Source organism: Clarias gariepinus, chromosome 27 (assembly GCF_024256425.1).
Source record: "Clarias gariepinus isolate MV-2021 ecotype Netherlands chromosome 27, CGAR_prim_01v2, whole genome shotgun sequence".
Taxonomy (NCBI): Eukaryota; Metazoa; Chordata; class Actinopteri; order Siluriformes; family Clariidae; genus Clarias; species Clarias gariepinus.
Genome location: NC_071126.1, coordinates 11635825 through 11662571, shown reverse-complemented (window position 1 = coordinate 11662571; position 26747 = coordinate 11635825). Strand labels below are relative to the sequence as shown.

Here is a 26747-nt window from a genome sequence, read left to right as displayed (position 1 = left end):
CACAGAGGTTACTTCATTATATATCAAGACAAATAAATTAGGCAGACATCTAAGGCCAGCTGTATTAATCGTAGCTGCATATGTTGTAGATTTGTTTCCCCTCCAACAATGTCTTTACTTTACTTGCACGGCACCAATAGATGGGAACAGGAGACAAACAGTTGTAAACAGCGCCCCCTTCTGATACATAATCCTTACATTATTCAGAGTGATAATGCTTAACACCCAAGTGTGTTTTCTATATACTGTAATTAAAAAACCGAGTCATTAAATACTTAAAATCCCCCCCAAACCCAAAGTGAGCTTAGTGATATAGTCCTTGCTTAACGTTGATAATAAATTCCTCTGGACAAAACATAATCCCTTTTAACTATACAAGTCAAGTATCACTAGAGTACTAGTATGATTAAGTCACAAAGGTCTGCATATGGGTCATAACTCAGGGTGTCTGACATCATGGTTTATTCTCTGTTTCTCATGATAGTTGGGTCTGAGGCATGAAATGAGTGTCCAAATGTTGAGTTTTTTGTACACCCATCACATAACAGATCACTAGAGCAGTCCCACACTGATGTTACAGTTTAACTCATCTCTTTTAAAGCACTTAAAAAAAAAAGACAATAGTAGCAAGTTGTTTTACTGGTTTAATTAAACCTAATGAAATCAAACTTGCATCATACATCAATCTTCATCAACAATCATTCTACTGAATTAAGTTTCTGAGAAACTTTAACAGACAGCCTTAGTTTTGGCAAAAAACAACAACAATGTATTTCACACACCTCTTTTTTATTCTCCTAAGTACAGACTTTGACATTTGTTACACAGTGTGTTGTGTTTGTGCATTTTGAAAAAAATGTTTTAATTTTAAGTGGTGATGGTTTTACTTCTTGGCAGCTTTAAAGCGCTCATTAACATTCTCCCAGTTTATAATGTTCCATATGGCTTTAACGTAGTCAGGTCTGACGTTTTTGTACTGAAGATAGTATGCATGTTCCCACACATCAATGCCAAGCAGTGGGATGAGACCTTAAAAGAAAGATAGAAAGCAAACGTTAAAGAGAGAGGGCTTTAGCTGAGGAAAATGGGTTAAACAGTTTCTCAATGTGTTGTACAGTCCTGCTTTATGTGAGAGACTGTAAAAATGAGGAAAATGCTTCCTACATCTGAGATTTTTTTCCTGTGTATTTGTCACACTTAAATGATTGAGATAAATTTTAATAGTATACAAAGATAACCCAAGCAAATACAAAATGCAGATTTTAAATGATGATTTCACTCATTAAGAAAAATGCCCAAACCTGCCTGGCCCTATGTAAAAAAAATAATTGCCCCCTTGTCATCAACAACTGCGATCAAGCATTTGCTATAACTGGCAATGATTCTGTCATATCGCTGTGGAGGAATTCTGGCTCGCTCTTCTTTGTAGAATTGTTTTAATTTAGCCACACTGGAGCATTTTCGAGCATGAACTCCTGTTTAATGATCTCAATCCGTTTTTTTTGGGTGGTTGGGGGGGATTGTTTTGAGCTATTTAGAGGAGGACTTGCTGGTGTGTTTTGGATCACTGTCCTGCTGCAAATCCTTCAGGATTTTCTCGTGGAGAGCAGTATGCATGGTTCCGTCAGTTATGGCAAATCATCCAGGTCCTAAACGTACAAAGCAATGTACTTATTGTACTCAAAGACTTATTGTTGAATCATGAACACTGACCTTAACTGAGGCAAGTGAGGCCTGCAGTTCTTTAGATGTTGTTCTGAGTTCTTTTATCTCCTGAGGAGTTGTTGTTGTGTTCCCAGAGTAATTTTGGTTGGCTGACCACTCATGGGGAGGTTCTCCACTGTTTCAAATTTTCTCTAATTGGTCAGATTAGATTATGGCACTGACCGTGGTTTGCTGGAGTCCCAAAGCCTTATAAATGACTTTGTTACCCTTTCCTGACTGATGCCTTATTTACTTGTCGTAGTTTCTCATATTTTTGAATTTTTTTAGATTGCGGCATGATGCAAGATCTTTTAGTGTGCTTCGAGACTTGACATTTAACATGTGTATGGCTGATCAGCCATAGATGCATTAAATACATGATTACATGATCAGATGTAATCAGCCCTTGGTGTGGCAAGTGAAATTTAATTCAGCTTTCGAAACTAACGTGGTTAATAATTCAAAATAAAAAGTTTTTAATAATTGTCATTGTCACAAAGCAGCTTTACACAATCAAAAGAATTATGATAGTCCCTGATGAGCAAGAGGGTCGACAGTGGCAAGAAAGAACTCCCTGGGATGGCAATATGAAGAAACCTTGAGAGGAACCAGACTCAACAGGGAACCCATCCTCATTTGGGTGAAACAGAGAGCATTTATATTGATCTGCATTCATACTGGTAGGTGATTAGGTGGCAGGCAGTTCAGCTATAACAGGTGATAATTGGTGTTAATATGGAGTCCAGGTAGTTATTGAAGGCTCCGGTAGACTTGTAGGAAATTAATAATCACAGTTTATTCATGATTTAGCCAGTGGGGAATTAAGTTTTTATATAGGGCCAGATTTGAGCAGCTTGATTTATTTTCTACATTCTACAACATTACTGGGGATTTCAAAACTATAAAATAACACATATGGAATTAGGTAATTACGTAACAACAACAAAAACAACAGAAAGTTATTTTAAGACATAGAGGTCAGCCTTTCTGTAATAGTTCTTGCAAGAAAAGTATTGTCAAGTGTATTCGCAAAATCAGTCAAGCACCATAATGACACTTCTCATGAAGGCCATCCCAGGAGGGGATGATTAGAGGCGTTATAAAGTTTTTACAGAGCAGAAGTAGCAGACACATCTCAATATCAACTGTTCAAAGGAGATTACTGCTTTTTTTGGACGCCTTCAGCATTCCTTTTACAATGTAGAAAGAAATAAAAATAAAAATAAAAAAACCATCATGGAGTTAGAAAGTGACCCCAAACTTTTGAACGGTATTGTGTACATATACATATATATATTCTTACCAGTGGTTCCTTGCAGAGGATCTTGGTTTGCACATGCAGCAATTCGCAGCCTCCCGTTGTCCTTATCAAAGCCCAGCCATCCCCACCCTGATCCTTGAACTGCTACAGTGGCAGAGGACATCTTCTCCTTCATCTTCTCGAATGAGCCAAAGTCACGCTGAATGGCTTTCATCAACTCACCTATGGGAATTATCCAACAATATGCATTTCTTTATATTTTGTTCAGCTTTAACCAGAGAACATAAGCTGTGTTACAGCTTGAGAACAAGTGTGCTGTAAAGTACATGTCATGAAGATTTAGAGTAAAATCAAGTATATAGCATCTCTGACCCTCTGGTTCTCCTCCACCATTTGGAGATAGGTTTGTCCAGAAGATGGAATGGTTAATGTGACCACCGCCGTTAAACTTCAGAGCTGCCTGAAGTGACACTTGTGTTGTTACATCACCTGTAGGAGAAGATTATTAACAGGGGACTGAGACGACAAGAGGCAGCCAACTTGCAACTTTATTACAAAACAGGTTCTCATTCACCAAATCAAGGGAAGGAAATAACATACCAAATATTTAATATCATAATTACTTCTGAAGAAAAGCATGTCGAATAAACTCTGTTAAATTTACCTTTAACGAGGGCCTCTTGATATTTCTCTTCAGTAACATTAAGGTTGTTGACGTATGTTGCATGGTGCTTGCTGTGGTGAAGCTGCATGATCTCAGCAGAGATGTGAGGCTCCAATGCACCATAGTCATAAGGCAGATCTGGAAGTGTGTGCTTCTGTCTGGAGGCCGCAATGCCCAGCAAGGGATTTAACCCAGCTGCACACCTAATGTGATTCACGGTTTAAAACGTTAGAAAAGAAGCAAAGTAATGGCGATTAGAGATGCAACTTAAAATCGCTCACTCATGGTTTACAATATACTGCCTGTATACACAGTTGCGGAGGGCCCTGGAGTCTTAGGGCACAAGGTGGGGTACAACCTGGATGGGATGCCAATGCACAGCAGGGCACACTCATTCACACACTGCAGGCAATTTGGGAACAAAGACATGCAGCCTAATCTGCATGTCTTTGGACTGTGAGAGAAAACCATAGTACCCAGAGGAATCCCACCAGGCACAGGGAGGACATGCAAACTCCATGGACCTAAGAGGTGCAAGGCACTGTGCTAACCAATAAATCACCGTGCCAACTTAAAACCAATGGTTATTATTTTAATTAAAAACTCTAAATACACAAGATGAGCATAAACTCTTTCCCTGATTTCAAACATATGTATTACATATGTAGAAAACATCTAACTTGATTCTTTAAACACCTCACACCCAAGCCAACTTCTCTTTGTACTTTTGCCGTCGGGTCAACGCTATAGAGCACCGAAACACCAGGACAGTTTTTTTTCTTCCAGGCAATTTACCTCATGAACAGCTAAACATTCTTCTTACTGTGAATAAATATATGTACAATATACTGTGCAATACCACAAATACTTATGTAACTTATTTAAAATTTCTGACACCCTACTCCATTTTATGTTAACTTTTTTCTTAAAAAAAAAAAAAAAAAAACTTCTTCATTTGTTGTAAACTTTTTTTTGTGATCGTGCTGTTTGTCTTGTCATTTGTTTTGTTCTGGGAGCTCTGTCACTAAAACAAATTTCTTGTATGTGCAAGCGTACTTGCCAATAAAAACTCTCTCATTCTGAAAAACTTGACTGGCCCTAACACAGAACCCTGACCTCATCGAGCACCTTTGGGGTGAACTGGAAAGGAAATTGCGAGCCAGGCCTTCTCGTCCAACATTATTGTCTGACCTCAAACACGCTACAGAATGAATGGGCAGGAATTCCCACAGAAACACGCCAAAGTTTCATGGATAGCCTACTGAGAAGAATAGAAGCGGGTATATCTGTAAGAGGGGGACCAATTCCATGTTGAAGAATATGTATTTGGATACTAATTAATTGCATTTTTGGCCAAATACTTTTTTAACACAGCACAGTTTGTGTGCAAGCTTGACTTGAAGCTGCCATCATGAGTTTGCATAACCTGCCAAAACAAAGCATGTGAGTATCAGCTATTGGAGCAGAATCAGCCAATAGGACGGGCTGACATTAAGATCATATCAAGGTGGAACCCTATAAAAACCATGCACCATGTCCTCAGATATCTGACACTCAAGCCAAGCAAGATTACCATTATATCACTTATACTAAAACATTATTCAGGTTCTGAACCTATTTTATTAAATGTATAATTTATATTGTTAACTAATAACCATAAGTATTAATGGAGGTTTGTTGCATTACAAAGGTCATTTAACTTTGCAAAACGAATCACGAGGTACAAGCCTGTCACAGCCACAGACGGTTAATCTAGACCTACATGAGCAACTGAACACTTCAACAACAAATCGAAATACAAAAGTCAGACACTAATTATGCGAAATGAACCACAGCTATGGGTCAAACTACTGCATGGCTAGCTAACAAGTTACTAACGCCTGCTAGCTAGGCTAAGTTTATTTAGCACTTAGCTTAACTAGGCACAACACCGAGTTGTTAAAGGGTTTCTGCAACTCTGAGTCTCTGCCATAAAAGTTACCTTTGAATATGTCCAATTCTACACAGCATGCTCTTACGTCTTGTAGTTACACACTAGTGCTGTTAGGTAGGACTCTGGAGCTCCGAAGCTTGGGTCAGGCAGAAGGGGCGGGGCCAAATGGAGCGTCGTTATAGAGGCCTGTGTCGGTTCCCTGCGCGTGACGTAAGCAATGACATCACCAGTGACGGGCCAATCAGCATACCACACAGTTATTTCTTTTTAACGGAGCCACCAAGAAAGAGGAGGATTATTTAGCAACATTTTGATGTAATTTTCTCCCAACAAGGCAAGTACTGTAATAAAGTTCCAGGGACGTTTTTCAGATTTAGAGGTGTTAGTTAAGTGCATGAACATTATAGAACTATGTAAACGTGAAAGCATTTCTACATGCACAATGTGACTGGGACTTAACCATAAGAAAGTCCATAAGAAAACCACTTGTTAGTGAGAATAATCAAGATAAAAAAAACACTTAAATTTGGAGCATAAAGTTTGGAGCAGTGGAAAAGAAATCATGTGGAACGATGAGTTCAGATTGACCCTCAACAAGAGCGATGATGGGTACAACAGAAGCACATCAAGCTAATTTCAAGTTTTAAAAGTGTGGTTCTTGAAGCATGAGGAATAATTTTCACATATGAATTCTTCATCGCACTGTGGACCATAATCAAAGCTAAAGGCAGTCAATGAGATCTTTAAGTTTGTGATATTTTTTTTTTTTACATTTAGATTTGTGACTGCACACCAGTGCACAGAGCAAGGTCCTTAAAGACCAGGATGAGCGAGTTTGGTGTGGATTAAGTTCACTAGCCTGCGCAGAATCCAATATTATACCTTTGATGAATTAGAGTGGAGACTGTGAGCCAGGGCCTGTCATCCAACATCAGTGTCTGACCTCACAAATGCAATTCTGCACAACTTTATGCAAGAATGGTCAAAAATTCACATAAACACACTTCTAAACCTTGTAAAAAGCCTTCCCAGAAGAGTTGAAGTTGCAAAGGGTGGGCCAACATAATACTAAACCCTATGGATTGAGAATTGGATGTTATTCAAGTTCATATGCATGTGAAGGCAGGCAAGCAAATACTTTTGGCATTATAGTGTATATATTATACAACCAGTCAAATATTTGAACATACCTTTGAAAGCATCCAAACAAGCAATGATCTCCTTTGAACAGTTAATATCGAGATTTGTCTGCAACTTATGCTCTGTATAGCGGTCATAGTGGCGCTATCCTAAGCCGCTATAAGTTGGTGATTTTTAAGGATGTTGGCTCTAAATGAACTTCCTAGGATGTTCCTCATTAGAACCAGTTTCATGACAGCCATCATGGTGCTTGATAAATTTGGCAAATACTGTTCTTGCAAGAACTATTCCAGAACAGCTAACCTTTGCATCTTAAATAACAAACGACCGCTGTTGTTACTTGATTAGCTAGTGTCATTTGTGTTATTTCAGAGTTTTTGAATCTCTAGTGTTGTTCTAGAATGTAGGAAATAAATCCACACTTGTATCCAAATTTTTGATTGGTACTGTATATACACAAAAAATGACAACTGTCAATGATATATGAAATATCACTTGCAGCTACATGTCATTCCATATGAATTGTGCAGTTTGTGATGCTAGAGTCTATTTGCTATACAAAATGTGCCCACTAAATGTTAGTATATAATTAAATCTTAAATCAAGCTTCATGGAATAGATTTAGGCTTTATATAGTCGCCATTTCATTTGGCACTGCTCAATTACATTAGCGTCTACACACTGAATTCAGCTCCTAAACTGCCCTTGAAATTTCAGCTTGAACCTGGGTGGACTGTACTACTTTGTGCATTTAGGTAGGACTGAAATGCATAAAGTGGTTGACTGCTCACTTTGCATCTCACAGAAACATGAATCTGATAAATTGTAAATTTCAACAAGCTTATTATAATTTTGCCAGCTCTGTAGCCTCACACCTCCAGGGTCGGGGGTTTGATTCCCACCTTGGGTTTTGTGTGCGCGGAGGTTGCATGTTCACCCCATGATTGGTGATTTCCCCTTCAGTACTCCAGTTGCCTAAGAACACGCATATTTGACTAACTGGCATTCCCAGATTGCCCATAGTGTGTGTATGATTGTTGACCAGAGATCCTACCACGGTTGTAAAATGGGAATATATACAGTGGTAATCACCATTGGCCTCCACAGTTCCTGGTTAGACTACACAGGTTCCTAGATGAATGAATGGAATTATTATGTATGTGTTATTATGTCTTTTAATATAGAACAATGATTATAAGTTATAACAAGCGCCAATTTATCAGCTGTGTCTCTTTTCACGACGCTCGTGCAAAACCAGCTCGTGCTCAATTCTTTCGAATCTGCTGAATCGACTCTAATTCTTTGGAGTCGATTCTCTATTAGCAATACATGGAATCTGCGAGTCGACTCCTTTTTTAAACACATACAAACCCTGCTATTAGCCGGCCTTGCCTCTGATGCTTGTTATTGTTTTTTATTATTATTATTAATTCATGTCGTTTCGCGCTGTTTTTGCTTTCAAACTATATCTTAAAAGTATATTGCGAGATCCTGAGTTTTATTTTAGAAGACGAAGTGAGTGTCCTGAGCGTGGAGGAGACTGGCAGTACAATGTGCGATGGTGTGTACCAAACATTTATTTAACATGTTACACAGGGTGTTAAGATTATTAACTGAATGGGCTGTTTATACCTCGTTTCTTTGCTTAAGCCAATTCGGCTAATTGCTTGTAAACAGGGAAAAAAATATTGTTTAGAAATGTTATGCAGTAACTTGCATGATTTCATAAATAATTCGAATTTTGCTATTATTTATTTTTATTATTAGTAATGGCTGAAGACAACACTCATGCGCACTAGCTTCCAGTAGCGTTATATTTCTTACTATTTTTTTTACCTAGTCGGTTTTCAGACTGAACCCGCCCCCTGTAGTATGATTGGCTAATAGATGGCGCTCGCGCGCAGTCCCTCGGCAAAGAGCCAATCAGACCGCAGGATACGGCGAGAAACGCGTGCGGACAAAGCATGGCAACCAGTAGGCTCGTGTGACACTTGGTAGCGGAACATCATCCTCCCAGTGATGGCGGTTGTATCGAGTTCGCTCTGAACCGAAAATTAGCTTGATATATATACATATAAATATATTTTTAATAACGCTAATAGAATTGACTGGGAGCGGAGTCATAACCATTTTAGAGGAAACCTGGTCGTCTTGGTCTAATTCAGGGGCGTGTAAGTATCCCACTGTGTGTTGGCGTTGTTTTCGAGGAGAGCGCCGCTTCTCACAGGGAGAGTCTCTTCCCTTTCCGCCATTTTGTGACAGCAAGAAACGGATAAAAAACGCGAGGTCGACAGGTAGCTCACGATCTGGCTGAAATATAGCAGGCTGCGCAGAAAAAGTTGTATTTATTGTGTCTGGAGTGGCAGGAGGGTGTGTGAAAACGTTAATAAATCTGCGTGTTTGTTCGCTGGCTGCTCATCCGCCTGCCTGCAGCAGAGTGAGCGCCATGCCACGGCTAATGCTAACGCTAACGCCTGGTTTATACCGTGGGTAGTCTCAGCTCAGTGCGGGTTTATTTCAGTTCCGATGAGGAGATCAGACATACACGCATAGTATTTTTAGTTTTGTAGATCAATGCAAAACGCATTTATTGGAGGCAGATAGCTAAGAGAAATTTTATCATACACGGAGAAAGTGTGAAGGAGTAAATCCATGCTCAGCTCTGCCTACATTAACTTACACAATCTCCTCCATTTCATCCATTCTGACAAAGTAGAAATCGTGATTGCGGATGGCTTTTTTTTTGAGGCTGTATCTCATATGAGTGTGTATTATTATTATTATTATTATTATTATTATTATTATTATACTGATTTATTTTTATTCTTTGTTTTCCAGAGATCAAGATGACTAATGAAGAACCTCTCCCGAAGAAGGTGAGAAAACTGAAGCGGTAGAATTAAAGAAAAAGTCCCCCCTGAAATCAGTGTTACATTGTGATATTTGTGACCTATGTAGAAATCCTGATGTTAGTTTTTGTAGCTGGTGATGTGTTGAGAGGACGTTATCCCTGAGAGATGTGTGCTGCAGTGATCTCACATGGGGACACTGCCTGGCTGCTCATGTACAATGTCGTTTGATTTGAGGGGGGGAAATTACAGTCAAAGTACCTGGTTTCATTTTAGCTTCTAAAAACAGTTAAAATAGCAAGAGCTTTATTTTTCTCTTACTCAAAGTTTTCAATTAATGTTTCAAGTTAGTGCTGGTCTGCTGAGTTGATTGGAGGTTTAAAAATGCTGATATTTGCTATAAGAGCTCTGGGACATTTTACAGTTTGCGTAACTTTCCATAACGTGCAATTCCAGCAAACTGTTTCTACACTAACAACAAGCTGTTAGTCTTTGCCTTTCATGCTCCATCCAGCTGACTTTTATTAATCGAATAATTCGACTAGCTGGATAGGGTGCTAGTCTATTGCAGGGCAGACACACAAACACACACACTCCTGGCAATGTGAGAACACCGATTAGCCTAATCTGCATATCTTTGTGCACTCAAACTTAAGACAGTAATTAAACCCCTTGACCCTGAAAGGTGTGAGGCCACTGTGCAAAACACTACACCACTGTGTTACCAATAACCAAAAATGAAATATTTGGCCAAACTTTGGTTGCTCTAGACCAGTCTCTTGTTTTTAGACTTGTTGTGTAGCAGCATGACTACAGCATGCAGTTCATCTTAATTATATTATGGTGATATCCATCATAGATCTATAGCCATCAGGGATCTTTAACTCCAGTCGTACAGGACCAGTGTCCAGCACAATTTGGTGAATAATCTGCTCAAACACAGCTGATTATATGAATTAATCTGTTAAACGTTAGGTTCACCGTGTGTCTGTAAGTGTTGGATGCTCTATATTATGGCAGAGGTTTTTGCCCTGGCTAGTTGGTAATCCACGAGGTGATAAGTACATTGTTAGTATTATATCAGCAAAGTTGAAGGTTTGCAAAGATGCATGTTTGTCAGAATGAAAAAATAAAGCACTCTTTGAAGATGAAGTAAAGGTCAAATCCCACAGCCATTGTCAGAAGGTAGTTGATTTGTGCAGTGTGTTCATGAAAATTTTTTTTTTTTATTAAACTCTGCTGCATTAGAAAATAAATCTTGGTCACCACTGCAAGTTATGGTAATTCTCAACAGTTTATATACAGATTAGGGTGGGTTTTTTCTTTAGGTATATTTAATACAGTTTTACCCTGCAGTATTTCAATAGTTTTATTTAGGAAAGTATTTTGTTTCAGTATGTTAATACTTAGCTTATTTTACATCCTAGTTTTTGCAATAGCCTGTGTAGTACTTGAAGTATGCAAATACATTTAAATGCCAATGTGACCTTACACTCGGCTTTCAGAGGATTATCATCATTAATCAGTTGTTTGACATTTAAACTGTAGTGATCAAACACTGCTACCGCTGTCGCCTAATAAATAACACTTTTATTTTAATTCAGGTTCGCCTTAGTGAATCCGACATGAAGACCCTGACCAGAGAGGAGCTGTGTGCAAGGTAAGGAAGATTACATTATATTTGGTGGAGTTCCTTTTGTGAATCGCTTTTACCTAAGTGAATATATTCTAAATATTTTCCTCAACAATCTCAGGTGGAAACAGCATGAAGCCTACGTCCAGGTGCTTGAAGCAAAATATGCTGACTTGAATTGTAAGTAAATATCGGTAGTTTGCCCTGCACACGTTCATGGGAGGCAGACTAAACTGTTGACATGATGTGTTAGAAGTTTTTAACGTTTCAATATAGCAATGCATTGTTTCAGGTTTGGTGGGGTGTTTCTGTCAGACATTATACTAATGGCATGTTATGTCCATAGCCAATGATGTGACTGGTCTTAAAGAGTCTGAGGAGAAGCTAAAGCAGCAACAGCAAGAGTCGGCACGCAGAGAGAACATCCTGGTGATGAGGCTGGCCACAAAAGAACAGGAAATGCAGGAGTGTACAGTAAGTATTTCACTTTCTCTGTCTCTTTCAATTCCAGTTTAGGAACATCTATACCACCGCAAACGAAATTAGCTGCAGGGTGATCTAAACATGTGTGGGTGTAAGAGGTGCAAGTGCAAATTTATTAACCTAGTATTTTATACAAAGTTCTGTTTGACTTTTTACAAGGCACATATATACAATAGGGCAACCATTCAGCAGATGCTGTAGAGCTTAAGCTGTTTTTTCCTTTTGCACCCAAAAGCATGCACAGTGGTATCTCAAAACTCAAGGATTTTTTTTCCTCCTGCCTTTAAAACATAACTTTCTTTAAATCTGGTTCTTTGTTATTTCATTTTAAGGAAACAGGCTGCTGTCCTATTTGTCAGACCTTGCAGATAGAGATATAGCTTGTCCTTTGTTGTCCCTGCCCAGTTTGGAGCTGATTTCAATGCCAAATGATAAGGAAATATTTTTGTATGAAGCAGTTGACCAGCACTGTATATAACAAACTAATCCCATTTTTGTGTATATTTGAATATTATACTGTAGTGTGTATGTGTTTTACAGTCATCATTTTGAGTGGCCAAAACTAGGGATAGGAATTACCAGTCACCTCCTAAGACAGTATCACAATACCTAGATGCCAATTAAATTAAAATTACGATTTATAAATGTCCTGATTCTATATTCTGATTTTGTTACAATTTAACCTTTAAAAATTTTTAGAGTAATTAAATGAAGCCGATTTAACATGTCATGTACCTGTCATCTGCCGTAATTATTATTTTTAAACAAACTTGGCAAATAATTCACTCCTACCACATGGGATAAATATATGTAAATAGTTCAGAGTAAGCAACCCGTAGGACTATACCTAGGATTATATCAGCCAGTTCTTGTCACTGGTTTGATCAACTGGTTCATGACTATTATAAATGTAAAAATAGTTTTACAAAAATAGATTTTTGGAGTCAGTGTGGCAATATGTGAATTACTACACAAACAAATTGTTATTCATAACTGAATAGATTTTTTTATCTTTAGTTTTAACAGAATCACTGTTAGTGATTAGTGTAGCATAGATGTTCAATACAGTTTTAATGCCCAGTTTTTTTCTGTCCCTGTAGTTGGTATTGATTTCTCTCATTACACTTAATATAGTATTGTTGGAGGCAATTCAATAAATTAGAGTTTTCAACTATTACATATTTGTTGCTTGTAATGATCTATTAAATTGCTCGGGGTTTGGTCTTATTGCTGATATAAAACATTTAAAGTTTGTAATTATTATTTTTTTTGGTTCTGTTGATTCGGGTTTTAACACAGTTTGTCACCTTTCAGACGCAGATCCAGTATTTGAAGCAAGTGCAGCAACCCAGTGTGGCTCAACTGAGATCCTCCATGGTGGACCCAGCCATCAACTTATTTTTCCTTAAAATGAAGGCCGAACTGGAACAGACTAAAGACAAACTGGAGCAAGCCCAAAATGAACTGAGTGCCTGGAAATTTACACCTGATAGGTAAACTAAAATAACTCCCCCTCCAAACAAAAGTCAAGACTTTCCTGACTCACCCCCTCACTTTCTCCACTGCAGGAGTGCAAATAATGGTGGGGAAGACTGAAATGCTATGCTCACAACGAGACTCAGACTTAAAAGCCAAAACACAGAAAGACATTTTTTTCTCTTGTTCTGTGCTGCTATTATCATACTGTAATGTAAAAATGAAACAGAACAGAAACTGAAAAGCCAGTTTTGGTCAGGTGACACTGTTTCAGCTTTCTCTTCCCCACACCCCCTCATGGTACAGAGGCCTGAAGGAATCGGGACTGTTCCTGAAGAGGTGGTCACAGCGGAAACAACCCCTCCTTCCAGCCCCCAGCAGCCTATGTTAGACAGATTGCTCTAATAAATCGTTGGCGGCCTTTGAGAGAGACTTGAGCAAGGCGTTTGCTCTGGAGCTGATTGAACTGTAGTTTAAAAAAAAAAAAGAAAAAAAATTACTGATTGAACGTTTAAAATATGACCCCCAAAAGAATATGTTGCACATGCATATTTTCTATCTTTTACTCCCACCAGTGTAGAACTGTTAAGACTCTGGGTAAGAATTTAAAAACGCCCTGGGGGAGGGGGAAAGTAGAGTGATGTAATACAATGAGAGGACTTATTGAACATAAGACTCTGGGGAGGAGCCTTTCTAATGATGTAATGCTTTGGGGAAAGAGTAAGACCCTGTGGTCTACAGAGACTGTGTTTAACAGCCATCTCGCTGGTGCAAGAGACGGTACAGTGTTTAACTTTTCCTTTCCTCTTTATCTTTGTGTTCATAGTTTTTATATTGTTTTGCTTTGTTTATGTTGTTTGTTCTTGGAAATGCTCTTTGCACTTACAGCAGTGTTTTTGTTGGGGGGGGCAATTGGCTTTCCTCACTTGGGGTGAGGATGTGATAAAATGTGAAGAATTGCTAATACACTGCTGCAGGTGCAAGCTTCTTTTTATTTCAATGTGAATGCCCATGTGTCTTAGAGGTAATTACTAAAGCTGTTTTTATGTATGTCTATGCTGATGTGTCGTTTGATCGCAATATTTAGGTCCAACATTTTATCGTTTATACGTGCATTTTTAGACTGTTTGGTAAGGACGATACTTTTATCAACAGGTGTTTTTATTGTAAAATATTTCCATCACAGAGGACTTCAGTGTCATTGTTTTTAATGCTTCACCATTACGTTTAATGCTTTAGGTGATTGTTTATCTTAATCTAAATTAAGGTTATAAATATTTAAGAGAGTTAAGATGGTTGCACTGCTTATCATCTCAGCCAAAACATTCTTTTCATCTCCATAATCCAAACACCTAATTTATTTTTCTGATCAAAAGGTTTGGTCTAACACAGTTGTGTTTAAAATCATTACTGTTAAGCATGTAGTATTTGACAAATTGTTACACTGAATATCTCAAGCTTTTCTACATCAGTGTAACTTTCTATGAAATAATTATATAAAAATAATTGTATTTAAACTCCTTTTCAAATAATTCTGGAGATCAGTTTCTGAAGAGTATATCTACATCAGTATTTCTGCCTGTGCTTATTACAACAGTTTGCAATACAGTAGTCATTCAGTAACTTGTCATTTATATATCTCGTGGTAACACTGTTTAATTTCACAAAACGAAATTGAAAAGCTAATGGTAAGTTTGGGCCCCTTATGTTTGTTCTCAGGACACTGTAGGTATTGGAGTGTGGCACTGTGTACTTTAGTGTCATTAACAAATCAAGATTTTAACAATTTGCCACAGTTATTTTATATATTTACTTAGATGATCTTAAAGTCTGAAAATGCTAGGTACATGTTCTGAGGTCTGGTACATTATCGGTGGAAAACCATGTGTATTTGGAGTCTGTTTTCATTACTAATTGGTGCCTGTCAAATGTTACTGTAAGAAATTTACTGAATCAGTTCATCTATGGTTTGGGAGCGTTTTGCATTCAGTTTTGATTTATGCCCAGTACATTCATCTGTCAGGGTTCTTTATAATTGTTCATCACCAACAAACCATTTGAGTGTCTTGGCTCGTTTGATTAATGACCATGGTGGCTTTATGGAAGTTATCCTGCAGTGTTGCCACTGCTCGGCAGTTACTCCTGCTGTCCTTGTTGTGCTCATGGCTCTGTTCACCATGTGATGTCAGCCTTGTCTCCCTTGCAGCCAGACTGGTAAGAAGCTGATGGCGAAATGTCGCATGCTGATCCAGGAGAACCAGGAGTTGGGCAGACAGCTGTCCCAGGGCCGCATCGCCCAGCTGGAGGCTGAACTTGCTCTACAGAAAAAGTACAGTGAGGAGCTGAAGAGCAGCCAAGATGGTAAGAGAAACTACCTCAAGACTTTTACTGTGTGTGTATATATATATATATATATAAAATATATATCTCAACAATATCAGATCTGCTATAACTTGGTGTTAACTGTGATAAATGCATTCGAGTATTAAATTGTAGATTGTAGTGACATCACAGTTTAAAATGCCATGTTTTTTATTGATATTATTTAATCTTAATGTGCAGCCCTAATAAATAAGCTATCACACACCCTAAGTATAAACACACTATTTGTGGGTTGTCAGTCTGCATGCGCATCAGATTATTTTTATAGCAATATCTCAGGAATAAGTGGTTGTAGGCTTTATATGGAAGTGGTATGTGAACCTTTTAAATATTGGAATTAACCTGATTTGGGACAATGTCACAGCAAGATCAGATGTCTGACTATAAAGATACTATTTATTTAACAAAATTAACACGCATCACTGGATAGGATAACTGGCTATTTTATGTAATTTGCTTTTTTTTTTTCCTTTCTTTTTTTACGTATTTCTATGTGACAGCTTTGTCATCACAACCTAATATACACTCTGAATGGAAATAGCTTGTTTGATTTCAGCGTGTTTTGAGGTTTTCTATATTTTGTTATTTAGAGTTGAACGACTTTATCATTCAGTTGGATGAAGAGGTGGAAGGCATGCAGAGCACCATCCTGGTTCTTCAGCAACAGTTAAGGGAGACCAAGCAGCAGCTGTCTCAGCAAGCCCAAGCTCTGGGTACCTCTGTTGGCGCAGGTCCGAGCAGGACTGCCGCATCTCCTTCCAGCGCCACTGAGCCTCTTGCTGAAACTGAAACAGCCCCTTCAGGCAGCTCTTCTGGGACGAAAGACTGCGGCCGTGTCTTTAACGGTCCTTCCAACGGTTCTAGCCAGAGAGCTTTGTCCAGCTCTGGCCCTTACCGGGAGGCAAGCAGTGCCGAGGAGGATTATCCAGGGTCACCCTGTGTTTCCAGCCCTGCCCCCGGGGGTGGAACCAAACTGTCTAACCATTCGGAGGGTGCAGCGAGCCAAGGCGCAGGGGATGGCTACGGGACTCTCAGTGCGGGTTATGAGAGTGTGGACTCTCCAACAGGCAGCGAGGCATCAATGACTCAGCACTCAAATGACACAGACTCCAACACTGATTCCCACGAGGCTGCAACTGTTGCCAAGAACACCAGGACAACAGGTGCACATCACACCACTCACAACGGGCTGGACTCTGCAGCTGCTGCTACAACTGCCTCCAACCCCTCCACAGGGTCCGTTTTGTAATCTTTCAAGTTTTTTTTTTTTTTTTTTTTATACTCACTGCAAACAAAAATAAACCACACAATTAAGGCCAGTTAGTTTTTGTTGGGAATTGAAAACCTGATCATTTCTTTTAGCCATTTCCAGTCATAACCTGTTTATTTTGCAATATTACATAGCTGATTATGTTGAGCAGTATAAAAATTGAATAACAAATGAGCAGCATGAGAATAAATATCTGATGTTTTAAGGTTTTAAAATGTGCTCTAATTGCAGCTCGAGGCTATTTGAATATCACCCTGTCTGTACACTTAATTTGCTCACTAAACTAAAATAAGTCCATAAACTTCTTTTGTACCATAAAGTTTGATTGTCAGGTGGCAAGTTCTCTACTTGTGGTGATTTCTTCAAAATGTCCTTAGTTACTTGATGTTGAACTTTTTAAAAAGAAACATGTTCTGTTCATCCCCATGAAAAAACGAGCTTTTGCTTAATTTGTGGGTAGTTTTTCTGAGATGTATCTTGTTGGATTCATATTCTGATTTCAATTCATTTTCTGTACTGACCAAATATCAATAAAGGCTTTTAATATGACCCTGGCATCAGCTTTTTTTTTATTTATTTACCTGGTCATTAGATCAACAGGATTATTTAACTTCATGTATAATATGTCATGAAAAGCAGTTCTGCTGTCTAAAAAAAAACAATAAGGTCCAACCTTGCTTTAAACTTGGACGTTCAGGATCAGATGAACGATGCATGTATATCACGTGTGCAAACATGATCAGTTTCCTGGCAAGCATATCTACCTGGTTAATTATGTGGGGATGCGTTTATCATCCAGACCATTAGATGGCGCTGTGAACAGGTTGGTTGGAGGTTTCTGAAGGATGTCCCGGATTTTCTCCCTCCTCTTCGACCTGTGTCATCAAATCAATGAAGTTACGCGCTAATGAAGAACCTCCCCGTGCTGTGTTAGTGAGCACTCTGCAGGCAGGGAGCTGATTCACACACGGATCTCCTGCAGTGAAAGGCAACACACACCACGGAGAGAAATGGACACCGCAGTGATCGTCTCTGCCTCCAGGACGCCCATAGGTAACACGTCACTGCTCTGTCGCGTCGCTGTGGATGACCTGGCAGATCACTTTAAAATCTTGTAATTCTATAACCGAATGTTGTATTGAATTATGCTTATCTTTTATTGCTGTAATGTCTAAGTTAACGAGACCGATGTATGAAATCGTCGAGACGGACTGTCGTAAGAGAGCTCTGATTGGTTCATTGAGGCTCGCGCACAGTTTTCTCCACTCCTGATTGGTTCGGCAGTGTAGGGCCACGCACGAGCGGCTTCTTGTGATTGGTCAGAGCCTAGTCGGCAGAGGAAAAGGAGCTCGTGCAGTTGGCCGTGTAGTGATATTTATAATGACTTCCAATAATGAGATAATAGACCTGTGGGACGCCATGTTTTATTATTCACTGATATTACATTTGCAAAAATGTATTAAATACATATAAACATTGTCAACTTATGTGCATGTTATGTTGATTTTGCAGTCAAGTTAATGTGAAGACGGAATTCAAGTTCTTTTTGTTTTCATTGTCATTATCATTCCTTTAATGATGTAGTGAAACCAAACCATGTTAATCGTTAATTATGTCCGCAAACAGAACTTATATAAGGTTTTTTTGTTTGCACAGGTAGTTCCGCCACAGGTGTTTCTCACTGAATGTAACAGTAGGCAGTGTCATCAGTTTATTCGCCAGTGTTCATGTGTTTCTCTGGCCAGGGTTGTTCTGTCACAGGCAGACCTCACTGAATGTAACAATAGACAGCTTCATGATCTATATTGCGTGTAACAGGCGGTCCTCACTGATTCTAACAGTATGTTGTACTGTGAGGTAATAATATATCTTTATTTGATTACCAGATCATCATTAGGTGAATGTTCATGAGCGGAGCCATAGGTAAACCTCTAGTGGGTGTGGGTGTGTTTGCGTGTCTATGTAAAATATCTCATGATATCTCATGTATTTCTCATAATTAAAACCATCAGTACGTATTTTCTAGCAAAATGCAGCCAACCGTCAGCAATGATACCTCCAGACTAGGGAGTATCCGTTGTGTGTTACACTCTTTAGTTAATTAAAAATCACAGCTAAATGTTTGTTTACGTTCTGTACTGTTCTTTATGTAAAATACAGCTAATTATTAAAGTTTATCAAAAATCATTTATTTTATTTTTTAACACGAAAATAAATGTAAAAGTAATAAAAAGAGTAAGCAGGCATACTGCTATCGACCAATGTACCGTGAAATATTACAAAAGCAATCATTATTGATTATTTATCACCAGATATAATAAACAAAATCTCTTTAATGCCATCATGGATTTTTTTTTTATTGCTTGCTTTCGGGGCTGTACTGACTGAAAGTAATGCAAAAATTGGCATCACTTTTTTTTTTTTTTTAATAGTTGACATGGGTCATTCAAATTAAATGTGTTGTTAGAGTAACCCCCGTACAATGCATGGCCTGTGATTAAGACTTAAAGGACGAAGAGGTAGAGGTAGAGTTATTCTTCCAACATGTGCCATTTGAGTGACCTGCGTCAGTTAAAAAAAAAAAAGGGAAGACAAAAGATACACCCACTTTTGCATAACTTTAGTTAATTCCCTCGGATTATAAAAATATGAAGGTGTCGTTCTTTGTGGTTTAATTTAAAGGCCGAGCAATCTTTGTGTCTTTTAAGGGTCCTTCAATGGCGCACTGAGCGGTGTCGCACCTTCTGATCTGGCAGCGGTAGTCATTAAGGATGTCCTGAAGAGGGCAGATGTAAAGCCAGATGAGGTATCTGAGGTCATCATGGGACACGTCCTCACTGCAGGTAATCTGTTTAGGGTATAATTTAGTAAGCATCTAAAGCAATCTGTTTACCTTGGGGAAGAAATGCTGTGGTGTTTTACAGTGACTCTTATAAGCAACTGATCAATGATGCATAAAATTTGCACTATAATACTGTATACATTTAATTTTATATATATATTTATTTATTGTATAATGCGATGATGTAAATATATGATTCCTATAGCATTCACTTCTTATAAAGTATGACCTGTTACAATTTAACATTTGTTATCAAACCATAAAAACCGTCTAAGACTTAAAGATGATGTTTAATACAGTGTAGGCAACAGTCCTGTTAAGGGCGCTTGTTCAATGTTACTTACAATTCTTACATTTGCTGTTCTCAGGCCATGGACAGAACCCGACACGTCAGGCCAGTGTTGGTGCGGGTATCCCATACTCTGTGCCTGCGTGGAGCTGTCAGGTGGTGTGTGGATCTGGTCTAAAAGCTGTGTGTCTCGGAGCTCAGTCCATCATAATGGGAGAGTCCACAGTAGTGGTGGCAGGAGGCATGGAAAGCATGAGCCGGGTAGGTCATGTTTAGGGCTTAGATCAGGCATCCTTGAATGGCATGTCGACCCAGCAAAGTAGTTCTGTGCAGCTGACTGAAGATGTTTTTAAATATAAGTTTCTGGTAAAATATATTCAGAAATATATGAAACAACTGTCCTTAATTCTTCTGGAACATATTTAGTTCAAGGCAGCTAATCAGACTGATGTAACTGCAGAGACATACAGTAAGATCAGAAAGAATAGATTTCTTTTTTATTTTAATTACTCTGTCTGGTCAGATTACTGATTTAAAAATTCAACTAAGGAAACTGAATATGTATTGGGATATATTTGGATATATTTTGGGTTTCTTGTCCTTAGGCACCTCACATAGTGCAGATGAGGTCAGGAATAAAGATGGGAGATGCCTCACTACAGGACTCTATACTGGCAGATGGACTCACAGATGCTTTCCACAGCTGCCACATGGGTATCACAGGTAAGTTTGATGAGGCCGCCACTAAACTGACATTTCCCAAAATGTTTGGACTTCGGAATGACAGTGGATTGACACTGGCAAAGTGCACTCCTTATTACAACCTTATTACCAATCTATTTTTATAGACCAGAAAGGCATTTTAAGGCTTTGGGTATATAACCTGGACGCTTCTTGTTGTCTCTCTGCAGCAGAGAACGTGGCTAAGCAGTGGGGAGTGACCCGAGAAGCTCAGGATCAGTATGCTGTCACCTCTCAGAGCAGAACTGAGGCAGCCCAGAAGGCTGGTTACTTTACCCAGGAGATTGTTCCAGTTAGTGTTCCTTCCAGAAAAGGTAAAATGCCGAAACTGTTATCTTAGTCATTTATGTTATATTTGATAGCTTTTATGCTTTTTTTTTGTAGGAACTCCCTATTTTAACATGTTGATTCTACAAGTGAGCACACAAAAGTCAATAAAAGAGAACACAGGACCACAGGACACATTAATCTTTTTTTATTTCTGCTATTAATTCGATTTTTCTGCCTGTTCTAGCACTGCGGTCAGTTTGGCTTATGTTAACAAGTATATAATTAAAACAAGTTTGGGCCAAAAATGATAATGACAACACTTTAAAAAAAAAAGATTTAATAGACCCAAAATGTCATCAAATCTAACACTTTACATGTTTTCTCTCTCTCTCTCTCTTTCCATCCATCCATCTAATTATTGTTTCTGATTGTTTGTGGGGCAAATACCAAGTTACTTTCTTTGTCTTCTTGCATACCTGGCTAATAAAACTCATTTAGACCAGACAAATCTCAAGTCATAATCTGAAAGTATTTATTTATTTATTTTTATTAGGGCCAGTAGAAGTAAAAGTCGATGAATTTCCTCGCCATGGGAGCAACGTGGATGCCATGTCCAAGCTGAAGCCCTGTTTTCTAAAGGACGGCTCTGGCACAGTCACGGCTGGAAATGCATCAGGTAAATATTACAAGCCTGAACCTCGATCATGGTCCGCCAAATAACCCAGAGTTCGTTCACTTCTACAGGTCACTGAGCAAAACACTATCTGCACTTGCAAAATGTCTGTCCCTCATTACCTGAGCAATGTCTATGGTAGATTATCTGGTTATCTGGTGTCTTCCTTCTCTTTTATAGGAATAAATGATGGCGCTGCAGCTACCGTGCTCATGAGCCAATCGGAGGCTCAGAGGCGTGGTCTGCAGCCAATGGCGCGAATCGTCTCATGGGCTCAGACTGGCATTGATCCATCCATCATGGGCACAGGGCCGATTTCAGCCATCAGAAAAGCAGTGAGTGTTCCACAGATGGCTAGGGATAAATGTTGACCTTTATTCTATGGACATATTTATTTATTTTTAAAGCTTCCCGCACATAGTATGTTGGTGCGTTTACTGTAAGTAAGTACAAATGTTTTCATTTATTGACGTCTGTAAATCTCATTGTATCTCCTGTCTCACTAGACAGAGAAGGCTGGTTGGCAGCTGCCTGAGGTGGATCTGTATGAAATCAATGAGGCCTTCGCTGCTCAGTGTCTCGCAGTGGTCCAGGAACTTGGACTGAACCCTGACAAGGTTGTTTTCTTTTTTATTTCGTTAACTCTACCTGAAGCACAAGACTAGTGTTACAGTTTTTATTGATTGCTCAAATGATTGACAAGTCCTTGTAACTTTTTTTATTTTATTCAAATCATTCAATGATGTAAGATGTAGATGCATCATAAATTTGGCATGGTTACGGACACTACAGATTCCAATTTTCTCCCCAATAATAGTCGTAGCCAATTCCTCCTTGTCACTAGGGGGCTCCTACATTAAGGCTACTACTACCACTCAGTCGGGAGGGCGAAGACTATCCCGAGTTTCCTCCGAACCGCGTGACGTCAGCATCTTTTCGAACTGCTTGCTCACGCACCATTACGGGCGGAGTAACACACTCTGAGGAGAGCACTAGCCGCTCCTTCCACATGCGCGAGCTCACAGACGCCCCTGATTGGCTGTAGGGCCGTGATTAATGTGGGAGCACAAAGTACCTCTCATCTCTCCCCTCTAAGAGAGCTCGGCCAATCAGCTTTTTGTGAGAGAAAAACAGCAGCATCACCCAGGGTTCGAACCAGCGATCTCTGGATGATAGGGCGAGCGCTTTTACCACTGGCTTTAAGCAACAATTTTTACAGGTCATTTGATTCTAGAAGCTTACACCAATTTTAGTATATATACTTGTAAAGGAATATGAACAATTACCATTTGAAATTATTGTTTGAAGTGAGACTGTATAACGCTGAAAAATGTCACATATAAAATGGTTATAATAGAATCATCTCTTCAAAACGGCTGAAGTTAGCAACTTGAAATTTTGATGGATGCAAGATTGGTCACTTCAATGTTGCATAAACTTACACACGTTTTCTGTATTATATGTATAACACAAAAAAAGAAAACATAAAATCAGCACCGACAGTGTGTTTTGGCCATGTATGTGGAAGTCTGATTGCACAAGACTGGACAGGATTCACTTTTACACGTTTTACTGATTCCTGACAGAATGTCTTCTTCTTTTCTGTGGCACAATGACAAGACAAGCACTCTACAGCACAAAAAAAAAAAAACTTAATTATAAATGTGTCCATGGGGAGCACTACACTGCATAGGAAGAGCTGTATGGCAAATGAAAGTGATGTTATTCTGCACTTCCTGACTTTCCTGTCTGTCAGGCCACAGATTCTCTTCCATATCAAAAGCGAGTATAGAAAGGATATTATGCAGTCTCTCATCCATTCTCTGCAGTCGTCTGCTGTCATTGGTTCTCACGGACTGCGTTCATGACAGAGAACTGTTTGATCATTGGTTGATCCAATGCCTACAACATTCCTTTTCAAGTCAAGATTGGCTGCTGTCAGGTGAATCAACTCAGAGCACAGAGGTTTAAATGGAGATGTCTAAAAATCTGCCTGACAAATTATGACAACAGGTTCAACCATTTTGCATGTAATGACATGTTGTGATCAACATGACATGAGAAACTAATAATGTTGGAAACAGCGGACGGTTGTGCATAATCATTGTGTGTGAAGTTTGTACAAGTTATTTTAAGAATTTTACTTTTGATCTGAGGAATGTACCAAAGCGGGTGAGAAAGCCTGTCGTTAGAGCTAACAATACTGTGGATAATACATGATCATAAAACAGTTGTACAATAATCCAGATCTAAATGTAGATCCATAATGAGTGACCCAGACACCACAACGGACAGGACATGAATATAAAGGCTTGAGAGGAGTTAGACTCAAAAATACAAGCCATCACCAGAAAGAATGTTCAGTGTGACCATTTTTACAGTAAAATGCGGTTATGTTCCTGGGGTGAACATTAGCCAATCAGTGGCAACTGTGAGCTCACGCAAGAGGAGGGAGCGAATAGCGCTGTCCTCCGAGGGTGTTACGCCGCCCCCAATGGTGCGTGAGCAAGCAGTTCGTAAAGATGCAGTCGGCTGTACTGCCAACTGAGTGGTAGTAGTAGCCTTAATGTGGGAGCCCCCTAGTGACGGGGAGGAATTGGACATTACTAAATTAGGGAGAAAATCGGGGGGAAAATCAAACACTTGAAGTGTTAAAAAAAAATCTAATTTAATAGTGAAAGTTAGAGCATTTTTATACACACTGTCATGAGAACGCGCAGGACTTGGACCAAACAGCTGTGTGTCCATAAGAAAACCACTTGTTAGTGAGACTCGTTAGAGAAAAGACTTGGATTTGCTAGGCAGCAAAAAGATTGGACTTTGGAGTAATGGAAAAAGGTCATGTGATCTGATGACTTCAGATTGACCCTATCTCAAAGCAATGGATGCATCAGGGTTCCAAAAAAAGGAATCTTGCAAAGCGGCCACTGTACAAGTCTCTGGAGGCAGTATTAATCTGGAGCTGCTTCAGTTGGACAGGACTAGACTCAGCAATGTTATGTGGCGATAAAGTGAAGTCAGCTGATGACCTGAATGTACTGAATGACCAGGGTATGGAACCTGATGGAACCAAATTGTAAAAGGTCCTGGGAGCATGAGGAATCATTTTCACACATCAGCTGTCACCACTTTTTGTGCTGTAATCAAAGATAAAAGTGATTGAATGAAATCAGAGTTTTTAATTTATTTATTATCCCATCCTCACACATCCTCAATTCATTAAGATTTACTGTAACCGCTTAAAGGAATTCTCAACAAGCATCATCTTAAACTGCAGATTCTATAGTGCTGATTTTCGGATGACTGAGTATTGGATTGTCCCACAAAGTATTAATACACATTTTATTAATATCTCAAGGTAATACTGAGAGGTCTGTCCCCATTCTATTTATCACTGTTGATCAGGGCGGGAGGAACCTCTGCAGTGCCAGCGCTCAATAATCTGATTTGTATTAAATTATGAACCGTGTATTGATTGTGTTTCTTTTTTTTTTTTTTTTTCTGATGCATGCAGGTGAACGTCTGCGGTGGCGCCATCTCTCTGGGTCATCCTCTGGGCATGTCTGGCTGCAGGGTGTTGGTGACCCTCCTGCATGCCCTTCAGAGGACGGGGGGCAAAAAAGGGGTTGCTGCACTGTGTATTGGAGGGGGAATGGGAATCGCTATGTGTGTAGAGAGAATTTAAGATGCCCTTAAAGACACATACCAACCAGCTGCTGTTCCAGAAAACTACAAGGGGTCTTACATTAATTTGTTGAAATTGTATTTAAAATTTATTATGAAAAGTATCTGTTATATTTTTCTAATTTCGTCATTTCTTGCAGACACTGAATGGGTTTCTCTGAAGTATTAATCGATATGATGATCTTTAGAAAATCAGCTACATTAATCCTCACAGTTTACTTTGACTCTCATGTTTACATGCTCGGGTTATGGATGATGAATGATGCATGGGGTAAGAATATGATATCTGATAAAACCCTAAGCTAAAGTAAAAGCATAACTTGGATGGTTATCTATGTGAATAACATTACATGGAAATGTGATGATTGTAGATGTTAATATCATTTCTTGGTCTACAGTATGTCATAAGCTGTAACGCTTGATAGTATGCAATACGAACTTCTAGCTCTACACATTCCATTTATGTAATGTTATGCTTTACATTTATTCTACAGTTTTCTTGTTCTGTGGCTCAGACCCACTGTGTTAAGTCAGATGTCTTCTTTAATTAACAGTCAGAAATAGTTTTAATGATATTGATCAATTAAGAAATGTCTTCTACCTTAACTTGCCTTAGCCTACACTTTACGATGTGCCATGAGGCTGAATTAGCCTCAGTCCTGTGCTTCCTGCCAACAACCTGATAAACGCTGTGTATGAAATACTGTATGTGCCGGTTCGAAACCTCTACAGAAAAAAAATTGTCTACATATTAAACTCTACTGTGTATCTCCTGAGGGAATAAAAAAAAAACATAAACTATATGGTCTAACAATTAGATCTGTCTGATTTATATCACATGCAATTATTCATTCATCCTCTGCAACTATTATCCTAGGGGACTTTGTGCAGGGTACACCCTGGACAGGGTGCCAGGCCATCGCAGGCCACACACACACACTACAATCTGTTTTTTGGGGAATGCTGGTTAACCTAATCCGCATGAAGTGTGAGAGAAGAAACCCACATGCGACATGAACATGCAAGCTTCAAACATACAGACACGAGGCAGGAATCAAATCCTCGACCCTGGAGGTTCGAGGCACAGTACTAACCACTACGTCACCATGCTGCCACATGCAATTACTATTATTTTGATTTTAAGAATTAAGTTGTTTTTTTTTAGGAGGAGGAAAGTTTAAGGTTTTATAAATAGTGTAATTTCTTCTGTGGAGAAGAAAAAATTATGTTTAAAAATGATCTTACTTTTTAAAAAGATTTTAAAATGGTTACATTTGTTAAGGTCTTGTATATCTTTCAATTTTGAATCATTTTTAATGTCTGTTCAAAATGAATTTATAGAAGATATTATTTTAATAAAACATTTTAGGGAATTAGTGGCTCGTTGGTACTGCCATCTGGAAGGCCCGGGTTCAATTCCCACCTAATGCCCAAACCCCAGCAACTGGAGCCG

The 26747-nt window shown here is 38.9% G+C and overlaps 3 protein-coding genes across 5 annotated transcripts; 2 read left to right on the top strand and 1 right to left on the bottom strand.

Annotated features, from left to right (window-relative positions):
* Window positions 1-631: 631 nt before the first annotated feature.
* On the bottom strand, window positions 632-5758 carry sod2 (superoxide dismutase 2, mitochondrial). Its single transcript, XM_053489450.1, has 5 exons — window positions 5611-5758; window positions 3630-3832; window positions 3338-3454; window positions 3008-3187; window positions 632-1029 (listed from the first exon to the last, which is right to left on the bottom strand). Exons 1-5 carry the CDS (start codon window positions 5637-5639, stop codon window positions 884-886), a joined length of 675 nt encoding a protein of 224 aa, XP_053345425.1. The 5' UTR covers window positions 5640-5758; the 3' UTR covers window positions 632-883.
* Window positions 5759-8074: 2316 nt separating this feature from the next.
* wtap (WT1 associated protein) lies at window positions 8075-17344 on the top strand. Of its 3 annotated transcripts, none has more exons than XM_053489148.1 (8): window positions 8075-8263; window positions 9541-9578; window positions 11156-11211; window positions 11306-11364; window positions 11531-11658; window positions 12982-13160; window positions 15350-15504; window positions 16116-17344. In XM_053489148.1, the coding sequence occupies exons 1-8, from the start codon at window positions 8254-8256 to the stop codon at window positions 16772-16774; spliced, it is 1284 nt and encodes a 427-aa protein (XP_053345123.1). In that variant the 5' UTR covers window positions 8075-8253; the 3' UTR covers window positions 16775-17344. The 3 variants fall into 3 exon arrangements, with proteins under 3 accessions (XP_053345123.1, XP_053345124.1, XP_053345125.1); XM_053489149.1 differs by lacking the exon at window positions 8075-8263 and adding an exon at window positions 8679-8873; XM_053489150.1 differs by lacking the exon at window positions 8075-8263 and adding an exon at window positions 8958-8996.
* Window positions 17345-17656: 312 nt separating this feature from the next.
* Window positions 17657-26111, top strand: acat2 (acetyl-CoA acetyltransferase 2). The gene is made up of 9 exons (XM_053488504.1): window positions 17657-17848; window positions 19504-19638; window positions 20006-20187; window positions 20532-20649; window positions 20838-20981; window positions 21491-21613; window positions 21791-21945; window positions 22117-22227; window positions 25125-26111. The coding sequence occupies exons 1-9, from the start codon at window positions 17806-17808 to the stop codon at window positions 25293-25295; spliced, it is 1182 nt and encodes a 393-aa protein (XP_053344479.1). The 5' UTR covers window positions 17657-17805; the 3' UTR covers window positions 25296-26111.
* Window positions 26112-26747: the final 636 nt, after the last annotated feature.

Bases quoted from the DNA above. Each gene is read 5' to 3' on its own strand.
- acat2 (XM_053488504.1), top strand. From the start codon at position 17,806: ATGGACACCGCAGTGATCGTCTCTGCCTCCAGGACGCCCATAG. The intron at 20,650-20,837 runs GTAAGTTTGATG...GTCTCTCTGCAG, and splicing joins CTGCCACATGGGTATCACAG to CAGAGAACGTGGCTAAGCAG. The intron at 22,228-25,124 runs GTTGTTTTCTTT...TGATGCATGCAG, and splicing joins TTGGACTGAACCCTGACAAG to GTGAACGTCTGCGGTGGCGC.
- sod2 (XM_053489450.1), bottom strand. From the start codon at position 5,639: ATGCTGTGTAGAATTGGACATATTCAAAG. The intron at 3,455-3,629 runs GTAAATTTAACA...CTTCTCCTACAG, and splicing joins TCAAGAGGCCCTCGTTAAAG to GTGATGTAACAACACAAGTG. The intron at 1,030-3,007 runs GTAAGAATATAT...CTTTCTTTTAAG, and splicing joins TCCTCTGCAAGGAACCACTG to GTCTCATCCCACTGCTTGGC.
- wtap (XM_053489148.1), top strand. The intron at 11,659-12,981 runs GTAAGTATTTCA...GTCACCTTTCAG, and splicing joins AGGAAATGCAGGAGTGTACA to ACGCAGATCCAGTATTTGAA. The intron at 15,505-16,115 runs GTAAGAGAAACT...TTTGTTATTTAG, and splicing joins GCTGAAGAGCAGCCAAGATG to AGTTGAACGACTTTATCATT.